At 41.5% G+C, this 18,850-nt stretch overlaps 1 protein-coding gene across 3 annotated transcripts in view; it reads left to right on the forward strand.

Moving 5' to 3' along the window:
* syt7b (synaptotagmin VIIb) overlaps window positions 1-18,850 on the forward strand; it is a 156,945-nt gene that overhangs the window by 129,103 nt on the left and 8,992 nt on the right. For all 3 annotated transcript variants that reach the window (XM_061759415.1, XM_061759424.1, XM_061759432.1), the window contains one exon: window positions 7,837-7,972. In XM_061759415.1, the coding sequence (XP_061615399.1) occupies window positions 7,837-7,972 (136 nt within the window). The remainder of the gene's footprint in view (window positions 1-7,836; window positions 7,973-18,850) is intronic.

Raw genomic sequence — 18,850 nt, forward strand, 5'->3', positions numbered from 1 at the left:
ATAAACTTAGTGGTGATGCTCTCATTTATGTACCTTTTCTTAATAGACATAGAGGTTGTCTGAACATTTGGAACAATCTGTAATTCAAAGAATAAACAAAAATGGTCAGAAATAGCTATATCCTTAATGTCAATTGATAGAATTTCAAAATCCTTAGAGATGACCAGGTCTAAGATGTGACCTTGAGTGTGGGTTGGACTCTTAATATGTTGAGAGAGGTCAAATGTGTCTAGTATAGCAGAGAGTTCTTTAGATTTTTTGTTCCATGTTATTGTCAACGTGAATGTTAAAGGCCTTTATGACAAAATAGTTGTAGTCAGTATAAATAACTGACAGCAGTTCTGAGAAGTCCTCCATACATTTTCTGTTGTATCTCGGAGGCCTATAAATTATTAAAACATTAACCTTTGGGTCACTTTTAACTAAAAAAAAAAAACAAGATGTTCAAAAGAGCTAAAATCACCCAGTATAATTTCTTTACACTGAAATAATGAAAAATAACAGCAATACCACCCAAAAAACTGTAGAGAAAACAGTTCAGGAGTTGAAACCATCAACGAACTGTCTTGACTCAATACCATCTGACTTTTTCAAAACTATTGCGAAGTCTGCACTAGTTGATTTGCAGTAAATAATCAATTGCTCACTTCAGTCAGGCGAGTTACCTAAAGCTCTTAAAGTAGCTGCCATTTAGCCTCTTCTAAAAAATAGAATGCTGGACCCTTCCATGTTAGCAAGCTATAGACCCATCTCAAACCTCCCCTTTACAGCCAATATTGTTGATAAAGTTATTTTTAATCAATTCAGCAATTTCTTGAAGTTAAATTGACATTTTGACAAATTTCAACCAGTTTTCCAAACTCATCACAGTACAGAATCAGCTCTTATCAAAGACCTAAATGATGTAAGGATGAACACTAACTCGGGAAAGGCGGGTGACTGCACACCGACATACCGCTCCAACTTCGTCATCCAAGTTTTCAGAAGACACAACTGTGGTGGGTCTCATCAGCAACGGGGACGAGACAGACTACAGGAGTGAGGTGAGCCGCCTGGCCGGGTGGTGCACGGACAACTATCTCTCCCTAAGTGTGGAAAACAAACAAGGAGATCTTTGTGGACTTCAGGAGAGCCCACTCCCAGCATGCTCCCCTGAACATCAACAGTGCTACGGTGGAGAGAGTGCGCAGCACCAAGTTCCTGGGAGTACACATCAGCGAGAACCTATCCTTTACCAGCAACACCTCATCAATGGCCAAGAAAGTTCACCAGCGTCTCTACTTCCTGCGCAAGCTGAGAAGTGCCAGAGCCCTGACCCCTATCATGTGCTCGTTCTACAGAGGGACCATAGAGAGCATTCTTTACAGGACATTTATAGCACCCGTCTCACCCGCAAAGTCCTCCACATAGCGGGGGATGCCACCCATCCATCACACAGCCTCTTCAGTCTGCTGCCATCAGGGAGGAAAGTGCGGAGTCTGCGGGCCAGGACCAGCCGACTCAAAGACAGTTTTATTCATCAGGCTGTCAGGAATCTGAACTCTCTGCCCGCTCTGCCCTCTCTTCCTCTTCTGTCCTCTGCCCACCTGAAAGCTGAACTCTGACGCCCCACATACATGCACACACACACACACACACACACACAAACCAGACTCAGGGTCGCACCAACCACTTTAGCAGCGTTGGGGTTTTGTCATCTAATTTATATGTCTTATTTGCCTTGGTTCTCTGACCTTGACTATGTTGCACACGTAACCTGATCTTTGATATTAGACATCCATCCATCCATCCATTTTCTGAGCCGCTTCTCCTCAATAGGGTCGCGGGCGTGCTGGAGCCTCTCCCAGCTGTCATCGGGCAGGAGGCGGGGTACACCCTGAACTGGTTGCCAGCCAATCGCAGGGCACATACAAACAGACAACCATTCGCACTCACAGTCACACCTACGGGCAATTGAGAGTCTCCAATTTATGCATGTTTTTGGGATGTGGGAGGAAACCGGACTGCCCGGAGAAAACCCACGCAGGCACGGGGAGAACATGCAAACGCCACACAGTCGGGCCCGGGGATTGAACCCGGGTCCTCAGAACTGTGAGGCTGACACTCTAACCAGTCGCCCACCGTGCCGATATTAGACATTCAATTAATATTTTTATACTGTATATACCATAGTTTTATTAAGCTTTTTATATTGTTCTTATTTGTACAGTCTTTGTAGCACCGCGGGCCATTGAGGACCGTAATTTCAATCCTCTGTATGTGTTACACATATTGAAGAATTGACAATAAAAGCACCTTGACCTTGACCTTGATATCGGGGTCCGTTTTATGGAGGTTTCACTGTACATATAATAGAGCAGGACTGCCTTCATGACAGCATGTGCCCATCAGTGTGATGGTGATTATCTGCCTTGAAAACAGACTTGCTGTGTTTTTGTTAGCTTATTGTCCCTATGGTCTTTGGCGTGTGTGTGCTGGGAGGTGATTTAATAGGGTTTAGTGACAACTCATTGATCCTCGCACTTCTACAAGTAGGAAATTATTTACTCCTGGGCTAGAGATACAGTTGACAGCCATAAATTATGTCCTCTATGGCCATCAGTGAATGGCTCTTCCATCCCTTCAGCTAAAACAAAACTGTTTTAATTGGAAAGGGGAGTTTTAAAGTTGGGGGATGCAATTTGAAGCATATTGTCTCAGATACTGCATATTGCAGTTGCTACAATATATGGACATTTTAAATGTCAATTTTGCTGCTAAAAGCCACAGTAGTTTGTACTTGTGCTTTGTAGTTGTGATCTAAGTGTGCGCTGTGCAGCTGCGTTTTTAGAAGTTTTGTGTGTACAGTATCTACTGTAAATGAAAATACTGTATAACCATTACATTTGCATTATGGTACTGAAATAATATACTGTATCTTGAAGTTTATTGTGTGTTGTTATACGTGGGTTAAAGCAGAGCCAAGACAATGGTAAAAACAGCCATACATCCATCCATCCATTTTCCGTACTGCTTATCCTCACTAGGGTCACGGGCGTCCATCTCAGCTAACTCTGAGCGAGAGGCAGGGTGCACTCTGAACTTTTTGCCAGCCACTCGCAGGGTTCCTATAGACAAACAACTCCTGACACTCACATTGACACCCACGGGCAATTTAGAGTTTTCAATTAACTTAGCATGCATGTTTTTGGGCCACCACAATAATAATGTTTTTTAAAATGAATTAATCTCTGAGAGCTGTTCAAAATTAATATCTGAAAGCAAATCACATAATTTGAAGATTATTTTGATTGTCATTTGTTGGTTCTTCAGGCTTTTTTGTTTTTTAAATGAAAACAAATTCCTTCACATTTTGTTTTCATTTTCTTTATTATTTTAACTTTTTTTTCACTCAAGTCAGACAGCAATCCACCAGGCCCAGCAGATGAGGCTGTGGTGGGGGGGAAAAAAAGCTTGCGGTGAGTGGCAGTTGACACCCAATTTTTGATATGCTAAAAGGATGAGAAAATAACAGATGGACTGCTGGAACAGCGGTCTTCACTGTACTCATCTTTCTTAAGGCAGATTTTTTTTTAAATATACCTTTAGTATTGGATCCCAACCTCACTGCATATTTTTCATCTGTGTTTGATCCCTGCAGTATTAAATAATACCTCTCAAACTATTGGTAAGTCACCCCAGACAGTACATGTACAGTAAGTAAAACACTCAGTGGTCCATAAATGCAAATACCGAAGGTCTGGAGGCAGTCAGTGGACCAGTGTGTCAGCCAGCTCATAGGTTTGTGTATTCGACATGTGTCTCAAACAGACGGCATTGCATTTTGAATTCACTGTGCTGCGTTGTAGCTGCTGTGACCTGCAGATCACAGTGAAGAAACACAGCGTGACAAATCAATTGTTTCTCCTCTACACTGGGTCAGCATAATCTCCTCTGTGTTTCTATTATTCGCTTGCACTCTTTTTTACTTGTCTCCTTGTGGTATAACCCCTGTCCATTGACACCATTCCCTCTCCAATTTCCTCCTATTTGTCTTGCCTAATATAACATGGCAATTTGCTTCCTTTGTCTCCATTTTATAACTCTTCAACTGAACCGAATCTGGGCTGGTTTGTTCCCTCGGCTTTCATTGACTCCTTTCACCCCTAAATTTCTCTCTCTTAGCAGTGTGTACTGTAATGTACTTGTGTGAGTGTGTATTTGGCACTCAATATTATATTAATCTTGCAGGTTTTTGAGTTTCCTTTTAGAATTCTGTGAACATATGTTTCAACTCCAACCCTGTGCACTCTCTTTTCTCTATATTGCTATTGTGTATAAAAATTTAAAAAAATAAAAAATAATAATCCCCCCCAAAAAAGGAGGGGTGGTGGTGAATATACATTAATCTTCTATATTAATCAGTTGAAGTCATAAATGTATTTGAACCTTAACATGTACTGTTGCATCACCGGCGGCACGGTGAACGACTGGTTAGAGCGTCAGCCTCACAGTTCTGAGGACCGGGGTTCAATCTCCGGCCCTGCCTGTGTGGAGTTTGCATGTTCTCCACACTTCGTTATTGCAGTAGTTCACAAAATGTGACCATCCATTCATCCATTTTCTGAGCCGCTTCTCCTCACGAGGGTCGCGGGCGTGCTGGAGCCTATCCCAGCTGTCATCGGGCAGGAGGCGGGGTACACCCTGAAATGGTTGCCAGCCAATCGCAGGGCACATAGAAACAAACAACCATTCGCACTCACAGTCATGCCTACGGGCAATTTAGAGTCTCCAATTAATGCATGTTTTTGGGATGTGGGAGGAAACCGGAGTGCCCGGAGAAAACCCACGCAGGCACGGGGAAAACATGCAAACTCCACACAGGCGGGGCCGGGGATTGAACCCCGGTGCCCAGAACTGTGAGGCTGACGCTCTAACCAGTTTCCACCGTGCCGCCTCATGAAGTACACACTCTCCTTAAATTTCCTCCTTGGTTGATATAATCGACAAGAGCAGGCTCATGGTGAGAAAAGTCGTGTTGTCAGGTGAGGAAAGTGATGTTGTCAGGCTTAGGATAAAACTCTCCTGGGTCTCTCCTGAACTGTTCATAAAGCATTTGGACTGAATATCCGCCGAGGACTGGCCATCAGTGTGTTTATTACAATACATTTCTAGAGGAACAGCACAAATTATTGTCGATCTTAGCAAAGACAATGTGCGACAAGTATCTTTAGTGCATGTTCAGGTCCTGCGGCTCACTATCTGTGCCTTTTTGGTCCAAGTCCCTTTGTCCCTCTCACTCTGTCTCACAGGCATGGCCGTCTTGCAATGGTGGGACTCTGTTCCGGCATCTGTCTCCACAAATAAATCAGTCAGCTTGGTACACTCAGTGCCCGCTACCTTAAGGAGTTTCATAGCCCCTCGTGGGTTCATGGAACACCAGCGGATGGGTACACTCTTGCCGAGTCTTGTTGACTCCGTCCAATACTCCACAGCCTTGCTCCATGTGCAGCACGTAGAGTCACACAACAGAGAAACTAAAGGGAAAGTTAACCGTTTGTTGTGTTCACTAGCCCACGAGCTAACGAACTATCCCGCGAGCTAGCCTGCAAGCTGACGAGCTAGCAAGTTAATAAGCTAAACAGCTCACTCCACCGCGGTGATGTCGTTTAAAAAGTCTGCCCTTTGCGCTAAGTTGTTGTGTGTTAGTCTCCAATTAACACACACAGGAAAGTTAACTATTTATTATGTTCGCTAGCCCACAAGCTAATGAGCTAGCAAGCTAAAAAAGTAAAGAGCTCTCTCCATCACGGCAGAGTCCTTTAAAATGTTAGCGCCTCTCTCCAAGTTGTTGTGTGTTAGTCCTAGTTAACACAAACACAGAAAGTTAACTGTTTATATTCAGCAAAACCTCAGTGCCACACGCTATTCAGCCAGTGGTTGACTACAGTGAACGTCAAGGTATATTTGATTGACAGGTGAAGGACTCAGCATCAGCGGACCAACCACACAGACTTGCAGGTCTTTATTATTTATATGAGACCCAGGGGGATCCATATCACAGAAAAAAGAAAAACAATTTAAAACAGAGAAACAAGACCGTAAATTATAACAACAATAACAGCAATACTGATTTAAAACCAAAAAAAAAATGTTGATTAAATAATAAAAAAATATAAGGGTGGGCCAATTTTTCATTATTTCAGAGGCATAAAAGTAACACAGATATTATCAATTATCGTGATAGTTTTGGGGAAAATATATCGTCTTGGGAAAAAAAATTATCATGACAGGCCTAGATATGCGGCAGCTAACCTGACCAGGATAAATGATGGATGGACAGATGGATGATGCCTCAAACTGTTTGTTGTTGCTATTGTTGTTAACTGCACAGGCAAAGTTTAAAAAGTGTTTAACATTGTTAACTGTAATACAAGTGTAAAAAGAAGTTTGGTTTGTGAAACATCAAACCCATAAAACACTGTCGCAGCTTTGATGATGAATGTCGAAGGCATAATGCAAAGGTAACTGTCCGTTAACAACAGTGACTTGGAGCATTAAATAATTGAGTTTTTCCACACCAAATCAGCGTAGTCTGTCCTAACTAAGCCTCGTCTTAACTAAGCCTTGTTGCATGAACTGATGAAGCCTGCTCACATGGGAGGCAAATTGTCTTCTAGAACGTCCAGTTGCAATCGATTCAGTGTCATGAGAATGAAATGACCTGGATGAATGAGAATATTCACAGGCAACGTACCTACTTCTCAAACAAGGGTTAAAAAAAAAAGAAAAAAGTTAACCACTGTTAATAATAAAATGTAAAAAAATTTTTTTTTTTTTTAAAAACCTAAAACACTACTAATGTATGGTGACACTGGAATCCTCTGGTGTATATTATTCTCTTAACACCCCCTGTTGAGATTTATCTTTCACAAAAAGCCAAAGAAAAAGCAAAACACACCTTCAAAGTAAATCTTTTGATGTTCACAGAACTGAGGTATGCTTAGGTCTTTTTTACTATGAAATCTTGCATATCAGGTGTTTGACTAAAAAACTTCAGTGTGGGTTAAAAAAATAAATAAATCCCTTTGCGGTAGACACCTGTCCAAACTGTATCTGTCGAACAGAACGGATCAAAATGATGAACAATGCATATTACTTTGTGGCAGCCAAAGCAACATTCTTGTCATCTGTTCGGTCGTGATTAGAGATAAAACTGTATGAAAGTCCTATCATGATTATTGCGACCATAATTATCACAATAATTGGTATTAATATGTTGCTGAAAAAAATGTAAAGAAAAATATAAATCCAGCGGGCTACAACACATCAGCCACTAGTCGAGTGCACTGTAAAAGCTCGACACAAACCAATTATCCTGAAAAGGCGACGCTAGCATGCTGAACCAAAGACATATCTGTTAAAAAATGGGCATTGGCTTCCGATGCTAGAGCTAACAACGTGCTGCGTCACATCATAAAAAGAGGAGCCAACGACAGAGATATTTACTCTCAGAGATGCTAAATAGAGTGGTAACGATAATTACAATATAAAACGGCAACATTAGCCATTTGAATTAGCATCATGGTTTGTCAGTAAATGGTAAATTGTTTCTTTCCAGGTTGCCATAGACTCAAAATACATTTTGTGTAGTTTTCTGTATAAGAGGAGGTAAGAGGCAAATGTATTGGTGAGCTGAACGGGAATAGGTTACTTTAGTTTGTTAAATTATTAAAATTACTGGTTGAACACGAGCCAAGATGAAGAGCCCTTGCCAGAAAGCAGCGGCTGTGTTCCATTAATGTTGCATGTTAAGTGCAAGTGCCCAATGTTTGTTTTTATATCTGTTGCATCCAGGGCTCCGGGTAACAAACCAGGCTGTAGTCCCAGAGGTCACACCCCAGATGAGAGTGGACGCCGCCAGGGCTCAGGCCACGATGCCAACTCATCCATCTCCGATTTAGCCAACTCGGTCACCAGTGAAATGCTCATGGTAACACGCTATGCACATTCATTGATACACTGATCTCTTATTTCTTTGTAACTGAAGACATCCATGATGACCGCTGTCAGTGAATGAGATGGCTATGCTTATACTAATAGAGGGCACTTCCAGATCATTTCCTCTAATCCAATATGAAAGTTACATGCAAGCCTTGAGACAAGAAGTGCGGCGAGGGTTTTGATGGGAGTATGAAAATATCAGAGCCAGTCAAAATACTTTTGTTGCACAACAATTCTCAAGCCTTTACAGACAGAACGTAACTTAAAAGTGAACTCAGTTTAAAGGAGAGTTATTATGCTTTTTTTTCCCACAAATTAAAAGAGTTCCAATTTATCTTAATAATATGTATGTAACATGTTTCTGTCAAAATACCCTAAGGATCAAGAATTGTGGGACACTTTACAAACTGTGTTTTTTGTCTTTCTGATATTGGCCCATTTGTAGGCCTGGCCCTGTCTCATACAAGTGAGCCTGCGCTCACTCATAGGGTTCCTATGCTGGGATGGAAAGTATGGAAAAGTATGAAATTTGATTTCCAGCTCTGGAAAAGTATGGAAAATGGAAACTATTGTATGGGAAAATATTCATGTTTCCAAGACTGTTACAACAGCTCTATTTTCTAAAACGAAAAATTATGAATATCTAAAAAAACATGTAGATCGTTCCGTGGGGGTTTTTGTTACCTTTTTAAGGTGCTTGAAAGCACAACTACAATGTTTGTGTAAGTGCACACAGCAATATAGCATGGTCTTGGTGAATACTTAATTCTGATTGGCTCAGAAAATCCCATTGGTGTACATCATCAGCTCATAATGTACACCTGTCAAGTATAAGTCAAGTAGTTCCCGTCAAAAATATCATTACATTGTTCCAAATGAATGCGCAGCACCCTTAGCCGTTAGATTATATGAGCAAACATAGCAACTTGACACAGTCAGATTTTCTGATAAGTAAACATAAGGTACTCTGAGGACAGAAATTAACTAATTAAAAACAGTAATGAGTGATTTAATCATTTACTTTATTTGGTGATTGCAAAACTGGGTCAAATATGTGGAGGTTGAGGTAGCGTATACTGTATATACTGGTCAATTATAACACTGGGATGCTGCTGAGGAATTCAGGGGCAAATGAAGAGACAGAAGCGGCACAAAGAGTTAACTCCATAAGACTGAAATCAACTTGCAGACAAGAAGAAGGAAATCAACACAAAGAAAACAACAAAATAGTCAATTAAAACGCAGAGACACTTCCTGGCACAAAAACGGCCAAATACAATCGGAACACTTTACCGTTGATGTTTTGAATGATACCCTGTCCAGTCAACAAAGGCCGACAGCGAGTACACCGTTGCCAGCCTGAGAGCTTGCATTAAACGTCATATAATTATAGCAAATATATATGTTATCATGAAAACAAATGTTATCGTTACACCTGTGGTTGTTATTTAACATTGTCAAATTAGATAATCTATTTGCTGGAGTACTGAATAGCGTTTACATTCCCTAAAGTTATGGGATTGGAATAACTCTTCAGAGTCAAACCTGTAGGCATTGCAAGGGAAAAGAAATTGAAAGTAAAACTTTCGATTTTGGTGAAGAAAATGGATGAAATTATGAATTGGTAGTTTAATTTTTTTCGTTGTCTGACTCTTACTGTCACAATACTTAGTTTGTCTTGAAAAGTCCACCTGGAAAATGAATTTTTAACCATAATAGCCGTCATGTTTGTCATCTTGCTCAGCCGCCGGCTTCACTTAATGTTATGTAGGGAAAATCCACACGAGTAGCTCTAAACCAATCAAGGATGGAAAAATGTTAACATCAACACGGGCCTGCTCTCTGGCGCTGTTTATTGAATCTGAAATCTGATCGGTTCAGATTGGTTAAAAAATAATAATAAAAAAAAAACTGCCATTTTAATTATGTCTATTTGTAATCGGAACCAGAAATCCTGAGTCTGAAGGTCCTGGGAAGATCACATTCATATGGCAACACATAGAAGCTGAAATCCGATTGGACAAAAACAACTGGAAGCTGTGCAACCAAGACACACGCTATTAAATGAAGACCAGAGGCTGTTGAAAATAAATTGATACAATTTTATGTCAGGAGTAAATGCAGCTTTTGATAATGTTTAGGTCAGCAAAGAAGGGCCTGAAGGTCCCCCATGCACACCACTGCTACTGTATACAGTACTGTATACTACCGGTCAAAGGTTTTAGAACACCCCAATTTTTCCAGCTTTTTAAAATTTGAAATTTATGCAGTTCAAGTTCTAATTTTATTCTGAAATGAAATCAGAGAATATATATATATATATATATATATATATATATATATATATATATATATATATATATATCCATCCATTTTCTGAGCCGCTTCTCCTCACTAGGGTCGCGGGCGTGCTGGAGCCTATCCCAGCTGTCATCGGGCAGGAGGCGGGGTACACCCTGAACTGGTTGCCAGCCAATCGCAGGGCACATCGAAACAAACAACCATTCAACCAGTCATGCCTACGGGCAATTTAGAGTCTCCAATTAATGCATGTTTTTGGGATGTGGGAGGAAACCGGAGTGCCCGGAGAAAACCCACGCAGGCACGGGGAGAACATGCAAACTCCACACAGGCGGGGACGGGGATTGAACCCCGGTGCCGCGTATATATATATATATATATATATATATATATATATATATGGTATTTTTATCAATGACTGTTTGGAAAATAATAATCAGCAGTCTTTACACACATAACACTATTAATTACACACCTAGTAATCACTCACACAGACGCTTATGCAGGTGAAGTGAGGCTCATGATGCGTGAAAATAGTCCGGTTCAGTTATATTAATCAAGTGATTATCTTTTGATACAATTACCTACCGAATTCTAACAGATACACATTTATTTACGAGAAAAGGTCAGATTTCCTTCATTTGTTTGATATGATTTCTGATGCATGCACTTGCATGAGCAAATCTCTTATATCTTGTCTGATTTTTAAAATATATCTGGCAATGGCATACTTTGGTTAGTTACACTTGTTTGGTTGGTCAATTTTTATGGCAATCCATCTAGGGACCTTTAATTGACACAAAAAGAGTGGAGGGTTTACCCTCTAAGATGACGCAAATGGAATGAAAAGGCCTCTGAAATGGCTCGAGAGCAAATTCTCACAATTCACTTTGTTTTCAGATCAACATTCATCACCTATAAATAGTGAAATGTTTTGCGCAGTCTAATAAAATTTTAATCATGTCAGCGTTGTGCTTACAACCTTTTATCTACTGCCCCCAAGTGGCCAGATTAAAAACAGTATAAATATTTCAGGGCTGGTCAACTCTAGTCTCGTGAAATTGCATCTGTCCTTTGGTTTCTTGTTGGTTGCATTAGATTTCTTTGAAAATATGTATTAAGTAATGCAATTTGTATGCAATGAGTATTACATATTTACAAGCATCTTGGGCGGCACGGTGTACGACTGATTAGAGCGTCAGCCTCACAGTTCTGAGGACCCGGGTTCAATCCCCGGCCCCGCCTGTGTGGAGTTTGCATGTCCTCCCCGTGCCTGCGTGGGTTTTCTCCGGGCACTCCGGTTTCCTCCCACATCCCAAAAACATGCATTAATTGGAGACTCTAAATTGCCCGTAGGTGTGAATGTGAGTGCGAATGGTTGTTTGTTTTTATGTGGCCTGCGATTGGCTGGCAACCAGTTCAGGGTGTACCCCGCCTCCTGCCCGATGACAGCTGGTATAGGCTCCAGCACGCCCGCGACCCTAGTGAGGCGAAGCGGCTCAAAAAATGGATGGATGGATGGATGGATGGACAATCATCTTGTTTGTCAGACATCTTTATGAATGATAAGTAAATTTGTACATTGCATCGGTGGGTAAATGAAGTCTGAAAACTCTCAACACACTCAAACAACATCCTATTTGAAGGTGTGTGTTTTTTTTTTTCTTCTAAATTCCCCATCATGACCCATGACCTTATGCTGCCGAATTTAGTCATTAGTTATGAAAGAACACACAGTAGTGTGGGTGCTTTGGGAATAGGGTAGTTGTTGGCTGCGGTGTATGCATTAATTATACGGGCAGGGTTGGGAAGATTACTTTAAAAATGTATTCTAATACAGTTACTAGTTACCTCTTTAAAAAATGTAATCAGTAACTTAATCAAAGTACCATAAAATTAAAGTAATGTAACATGATTACTTCTAACTACTTTTGGGTTACTCCAATAGCAAATATGCTTAAAAAAAAGACAAAAGAAATTAAATGTCAATACAATATATATATGTGTGTGTGTGTGTGTGTGTGTATCTCGTCTTTTCGGTCTTATGAATGCTTAATATGCATGGTATTGGCACTTGGATTTAGTGGAGGTCCACCAAAATGATGTTTTGTCATGGTTTCGCGAAAGGTAATCCTTGTTCATTTGGATGAAAAGTGCTGTACATATAAATTTTGATTGAATTTGATTCTTTTGAAATGACATTGTTGGGATATCCCTTTACCACCTCGTTTTGGAAATTTTCAATTCAGAATAAATTTCTGTGGTTTTGACAAAGATGAAACTGTTCCTCGAGTTCGGCGTCAAAAATCACATGTTCATAGGATCTGTACACAATTGAAAACTATATAATGTGATTTACTATCATTTTTCTTATGTTCTGTGAAGTTTGAAGGATATCTGACGATCCGCTTGCTCTCAGTTTGGCCCAGAAAATGAGATTGCTCATTTGGACGCCGCCACTGAAAAATCGGAAAGTAGCCTGTTTAAACATCACATTTTTGTCTCAACGACATCCGGGCATTTTCCTACCAAAGTGTCAAGGTTTCAGTCACACATTTCCTATTGCTTTACATTGAATTCTGGACAAGTAAATTTGGCCCGATTTGCGACATAAAAAGTGGCATAAAATTCTTCGTCCTTGTCTGATTCTTACAAACTAGGGCTCATTTTATTTGTTTCTATTTTGATACACAGGTGGTTTGAAATTTTTAGTAACATCATGATTGGATGGATACTTTATTGATCCCGTGAGGGAAATTATATTTACTAGCTTCATAACAAAGTTTTAAAAGGTGTTTGTTATGACGAGTGAAATGGAAAAAAGGTCAAGCTTCACACACGCGCGCATGCACACGCTCTGCACACATGCTGACATCATGACCGCGGAAAATACTTTTATTTCGTATCTGCTATTGGTAATACAGTACAGTGTTTAAATAAGTAAAGCAGTGATATGATGATATGTGACGTGATAGTGAAATATGTACTTACAAGCTGCGGCCGTAGGGCAATGCTAGCTTCTCCATTAGCCTCACCAGCAGTCAGGATGACTTTGACAACGCAGTTTTCTTTGTAAATCCATCCATTCTCTACATCGCTTATCCTATTCAGGGTCGCTGGAGCCTATCCCAGCTTACTTTGGCCAAAATGCAGACTACATCCTGAACTGGTCGCCAGTCAGTCGCAGGGCACATACAGAGAAAGACAACCATTCAGATACACATTCACACCGTCACTGAGTTGGAACTGAGCCCACGCTGCTTGCACTGAAGTCAGGCGAATCCCGGGTGTGCTGGAGCCTATTTCTTTGTAAATGTTATCCAGAATGACTAAATCCTCCAGTAAATATACGATCAAAACATCACCGTGCATTTTCTTTGTTTTGCTTTTACAACGCCGCGTTTGGGAAGCCAACAAGTACATCCTATGGCCTGTGTCATTTTGGTTAGCCAACAAGAATGATTACTGTGGTCCAATGAGGTCCATTGTGACAATTTATCCCACTTGTTGCGCCGCTGCTAAACTGCTGAAGAAGTTCCTTCTCACGACTCCCACTAGTTTGAAAACGGGTGAGGGCTCAAATCAACAACCAGCCTCTCTGTCTCCCCGCATTAAAAATGTAATCCTGAAATAATAATCCTAATTTTTAATAACTGTACCTATAATCTGTTTGTTTTTTTCTGTCTGATGACAGTTTCATAAAAATTGTAATCTAAATACATAACGTCGGTACATGTATTCTGTTACTCCAGGTGTGTCACTAGGTTTTATGAATTGATATGAGCGAATGTAGCAAGGGAGCACAAAATTTCAAAAACAGCAAACAAAAACTGATAAATTGCTATTTAATGTTTTTTGGACATATTTTAAAACAATACAATACTGGGTAAAAGTTCAAAGTAAGTGTTAGATTTATAGTGTTATTCAGACTCAGCTTTATTGGCCAAGTATGTTCCAAGACAAGCGGCAGGGTGACCAACTGGTTAACACATCTGCCTCACAGTTCTGAGGACCAGGGTTCAAATCCGGCCTCGCCTGTGTGGAGTTGGCATGTTCTCCCCGTGCCTGCGTGGGTTTTCTCCGGGTACTCCGGTTTCCAAAAACATGCACAGGTTGATTGAAAAATCTAAATTGCCCGTAGGTGTGAATTTGAGTGCGAGTGGTTGTTTGTTTATATGTGCCCTGCGATCGGCTGGCGACCAGTTCAGGGTGTACCTCGCCTCTCGTCCGAAGATAGCTGGGATAGGCTCCAGCACGCCCGCGACCCTTGTGAGGATAAAGCGGTACAGAAAATGGGTGGATGGATGTTCCAAGACACACAAGGAATTTGTCTCTGGTAGTTGGAGCCACTCTAGTATGACGGAAAACAGCCACTGTGACATAATATACATTTAGGACATAAAAAAACACAACTATGGAGAGTCATTGAGCAATGAAAGTGTACCACTAGTGTGGTCATGCTGATATAATGGCAATTGTGCAAATGATGCAGTCCTCAAGCAATTTAGACCAATTTCAAGTGACTAATCATGCAATGATCTGGTACAGTGACGATTGAGGGAAATCATAACTACAATGCAGCCCGAGACAAAAAATAACACCCCTGTACTAGAGCGTCTCCAACTACCGGAGAAAAATTCCTGGTGTGTTTTTGACGTACTTGGCAAATAAAGAAGATTCTGATTCTGATGTAACTGTTACTTGAGTAAATGTAACTGAGTAAAAATAACGCATTCCTAGCCACCCCTGCTTACAAACATGTCTTTATCGAATCAAATTAGGCTTTAATGAAATACATTTCTTAGATTTATGTTTTGGCTGTAGGTTTTTTTTGTTGGCTTTCTTAGTTAGAAACATTTTGCTTCAGTAACACAATGCAATCGCAGGTATATATATAATAATAATAATTTTCTGTGATTTGATGGACTTTCACAGGGAAAAGAAGGGAACGAAAGTCTGATGCTGAGCAAAAGAGCAGAGCCAATGCTAAAATATGTGCGTGCCTATGCGTGCATACGTGTCTGCGCATTTGAGGGTAATTTTAGAGTGTCAGACTGAATAATGAAAAGTGATCACATTCGGCAAAGGAGAATAAGGTCGAACAGCACTGGCTGAAATGTGTGTGAAAATTATGGAATTGGAGTTTGAATATGTGGGACTGTTCCTCCAGTGATGCTCCCAGCACTTTTCCGAAGAGATTGCACATTTTGACTGGATTTCTGCACCTCCCTCCAGGCTGCACCTCTGTCAGTCAGAGGGTCCGTCTACCAACAGATAATCGGTCTGTCATACCAGCAGTCATGTACTCTTGCCCTTCAGTGCAGTGGATACTGGCCACACTAAGCTCGTTTGCATTTTGGATCAATGTAGACATTTTAAAGTGCTGGCTCTGTACCTATGCTTATTGACACTCGATATCTATCATCAGAATCAGAATCATCTTTATTTGCCAAATATGTCCAAAAAACACACAAGGAATTTGTTTCCGGTAGTTGGAGCCGCTCTAGTACGACAACAGACAGTCAATTGACAGAGAACACTTTTGAGACATAGACATTGAGAAAAACAGTCACTGAGTAATAAAGGGTTGCTAATTATCTGGTAATGCCTGTACAAAATCGTTTTGTTTTTTTTGACAATTGTGCAAAAAGATGCAGAGTCCTCTAGCACTTAGAGCAGTTCGAATGAGTAATCTCGCAATGACCATTGTGCAAAGGGCGGCGAGACTTCAAGGAGTGTATGCAGTTTAAAGTGACGAGTAGTGCGATAATCTGGGACAATGTTGATTGTGCAAATGTTGCAGATACTCCTCAGTCAGTGTGCAAATGAGGCAGATGCTACTCTGGCATGAGTGGCCAGTATTGGTCAACAACAGATATGCAAATAGTGCAGCATGGCGAGACTACTACAGTGAGTGCACCAGTAATATATAATTGGCCAAACAGAAATGTGACAACAAACGCAGACAAAAGAAATTGGCATCATGTTGCAATGGAATTGTAAGTTAGCTGTTTAATAAGCTGATTGCAAGAGGGAAGAAGCTGTTGGAATGACTGCTAGTTCTAGTTTGCATTGATTGGTAGCACCTACCTGAGGGAAGAGCCGGTGACCGGGATGTGGAGGGTCCGAGAGGTTTTTGCACGCTCTTGTCTTAGTTCTGGCAGCGTGCAAGTCCTCATGGCGGGTAAGGGGGGTATCGACAATCCTTTCAGCAGTTTTGATTGTCCGTTGCAGTCGGAGTTTGTCCTTTTTTGTAGCAGCACCAAACCAGACTGTGATAGAAGAACACAGGACTGATTCGATGACCGCTCTGTAGAACTGCCTCAACAGCTCCCGTGGCAGGCCGTGCTTCCTCAGAAGCCGCAGGAAGTACATCCACTGCTGGGCCTTTTTGAGGATGGAGTTGATGCTTATCGCCACTTCAGGTCCTGAGAGATTGTAATTCCCAGAAACCTGAAGGTCTCGACGGTTGACACAAGGCAGGGCACATACAAACAAACAACCATTCGCACTCACATTCACACCCACGGGCAATTTAGAGTTGTCAATCAACCTACCATCCATGTTTTTGGGATGTGGGAGGAAACCGGAGTGCCCGGAGAAAACCCACTCAGGCACGGGGAGAACATGCAAACTCCACATAGGCGGGACCGGGGATTCCTCAGAACAGTGAGGCAGACGCTCTAACCAGTCTCCACCGTGCCGTCCAGATTAGTACATATTTGGGTTTAAATTAACGAGAACAGGAACCCCCAGCGATATGCATTGTCAATACACGCTCATTCCACCATCATATCACAAGCTCAGCCTCTTCCTACCAATGTTTGTCTGTACTTTACGTTTTTTTTTTCCCCTGCATTGTTCCCTTGTAGATTCCCTTGTTAGATCTCATTAAACCTTCTATAAAAAGTCACTACCTGTATCATTTGTGTGTGTTTGGGTTTGACAAAAGACCTCTGGTTATCGAGAACTCTTAACCCCATATATGCTACATATATATGCTACATATATATGTACAGTGGGGCCGGCACGGTGTCGACTGGTTAGCACATCTGCCTCACAGTTCTGAGGACAGGGTTTCAAATCCGGGCCCCGCCTGTGTGGAGTTTGCATGTTCTCCCTGTGCCTGGGTGGGTTTTCTCCAGGCACTCCGGTTTCCTCCCACATGCGTGGTAGGTTGATTGAAGTCTCTAAATTGCCCATAGGTGTGAATGTGAGTGTGAATGGTTGTTTGTTTCTATGTGTCCTGTGATTGGCTGGCAACCTGTTCGAGGTGTACCCTGCCTCCCGCCCGAAGACCCCAATGAGGATGAGCTGTAAAGAAAATGGATGGATGGATGGATGTACAGTGGGGCCAAAATGTATTTAATAAGCCACCAATTGTGCAAGTTCTCCCACTTAAAAAGATGAGAGCGGCCTGTAATTTGCATCATGAGTATACCTCATCTATGAGAAACAAAATGAGGAAAATAAATCGAGAAAATCACATTGTCTGACTTTAAAAGAATTTATGAGCAAATTATGGTGGGAAATAAGTATTTGGTCAATAACAAAAGTTCATCTCAACACTTTGCTATATACTCTTTGTTTGCAATGACAGAGTTCAAACGTTTTCTTGAAGTTTTCACACACTGTTGCTGGTATTTTGACCCATTCCTCCTTGCAGATCTCCTCTAGAGCAGTGATGTTTTGGGGCTGTCGCTGGGCAACACAGACTTTCAACTCCCCCCAAAGATTTTTTATGGGGTTGAGTTCTGGAGACTGGCTAGGCCACTCCAGGACCTTGAAATGCTTCTCACGAAGCCACTCCTTCGTTGCCCGGGTGGTGTGTTTGGGATCATTGTCATGCTGAAAGACCCAGCCACGTTTCATCTTCAATGCCCTTGCTGATGGAAGGAGGTTTTCACTAAAAAATTCACGACACATGGCCCCATTCATTTTTCCTTTACACGGATCAGTTGTCCTTGTCCCTTTGCAGAAAAGCAGCCCCAAAGCATGATGTTTCCACCCCTATGCTTGCTTCACAGGTATGTTGTTCTTTGGATGCAACTCAGCATTCTTTCTCCTCTCCTTTTGGTTTCATCTGACCTTTTGACATTCTCCCAGTCCTCTTCTGGATCATCCGAATGCTCTCTAGCAAACTTCAGAAGGGCCTGGACATGTACTGCCTTAAGCAGGGGGACACATCTGGCACTGCAGGATTTGAGTCCCTGGCGGCGTAATGTGTTACTTATGGTAGCCTTTGTTACTTTGCTCCCAACTCTCTGCAGGTCATTCACTAGGTCCCCCCGTGTGGTTCTGGGATTTTTGCTCACCTTTCTTGTGATCATTTTGACCCCACGGGGTGACATCTTACATAGAGCCCCAGATCGAGGGAGATTGTCAGTAGTCTTGTATGTCTTCCATTTTCTAATAATTGCTCCAACAGTTGATTTCTTTACACCGAGCTGCTTACCTATTGCAGATTCAGTCTTCCCAGCCTGGTGCAGGCCAACAGTTTTGTTTCTGGTGTCCTTTGACAGCTCTTTTTTCCTGGCCATACTGGAGGTTGGAGTGTGACTGTTTG

The sequence above is a fragment of the Phyllopteryx taeniolatus genome, chromosome 2, assembly GCF_024500385.1.
Source record: "Phyllopteryx taeniolatus isolate TA_2022b chromosome 2, UOR_Ptae_1.2, whole genome shotgun sequence".
In the NCBI taxonomy this organism is placed as follows: domain Eukaryota; kingdom Metazoa; phylum Chordata; class Actinopteri; order Syngnathiformes; family Syngnathidae; genus Phyllopteryx; species Phyllopteryx taeniolatus.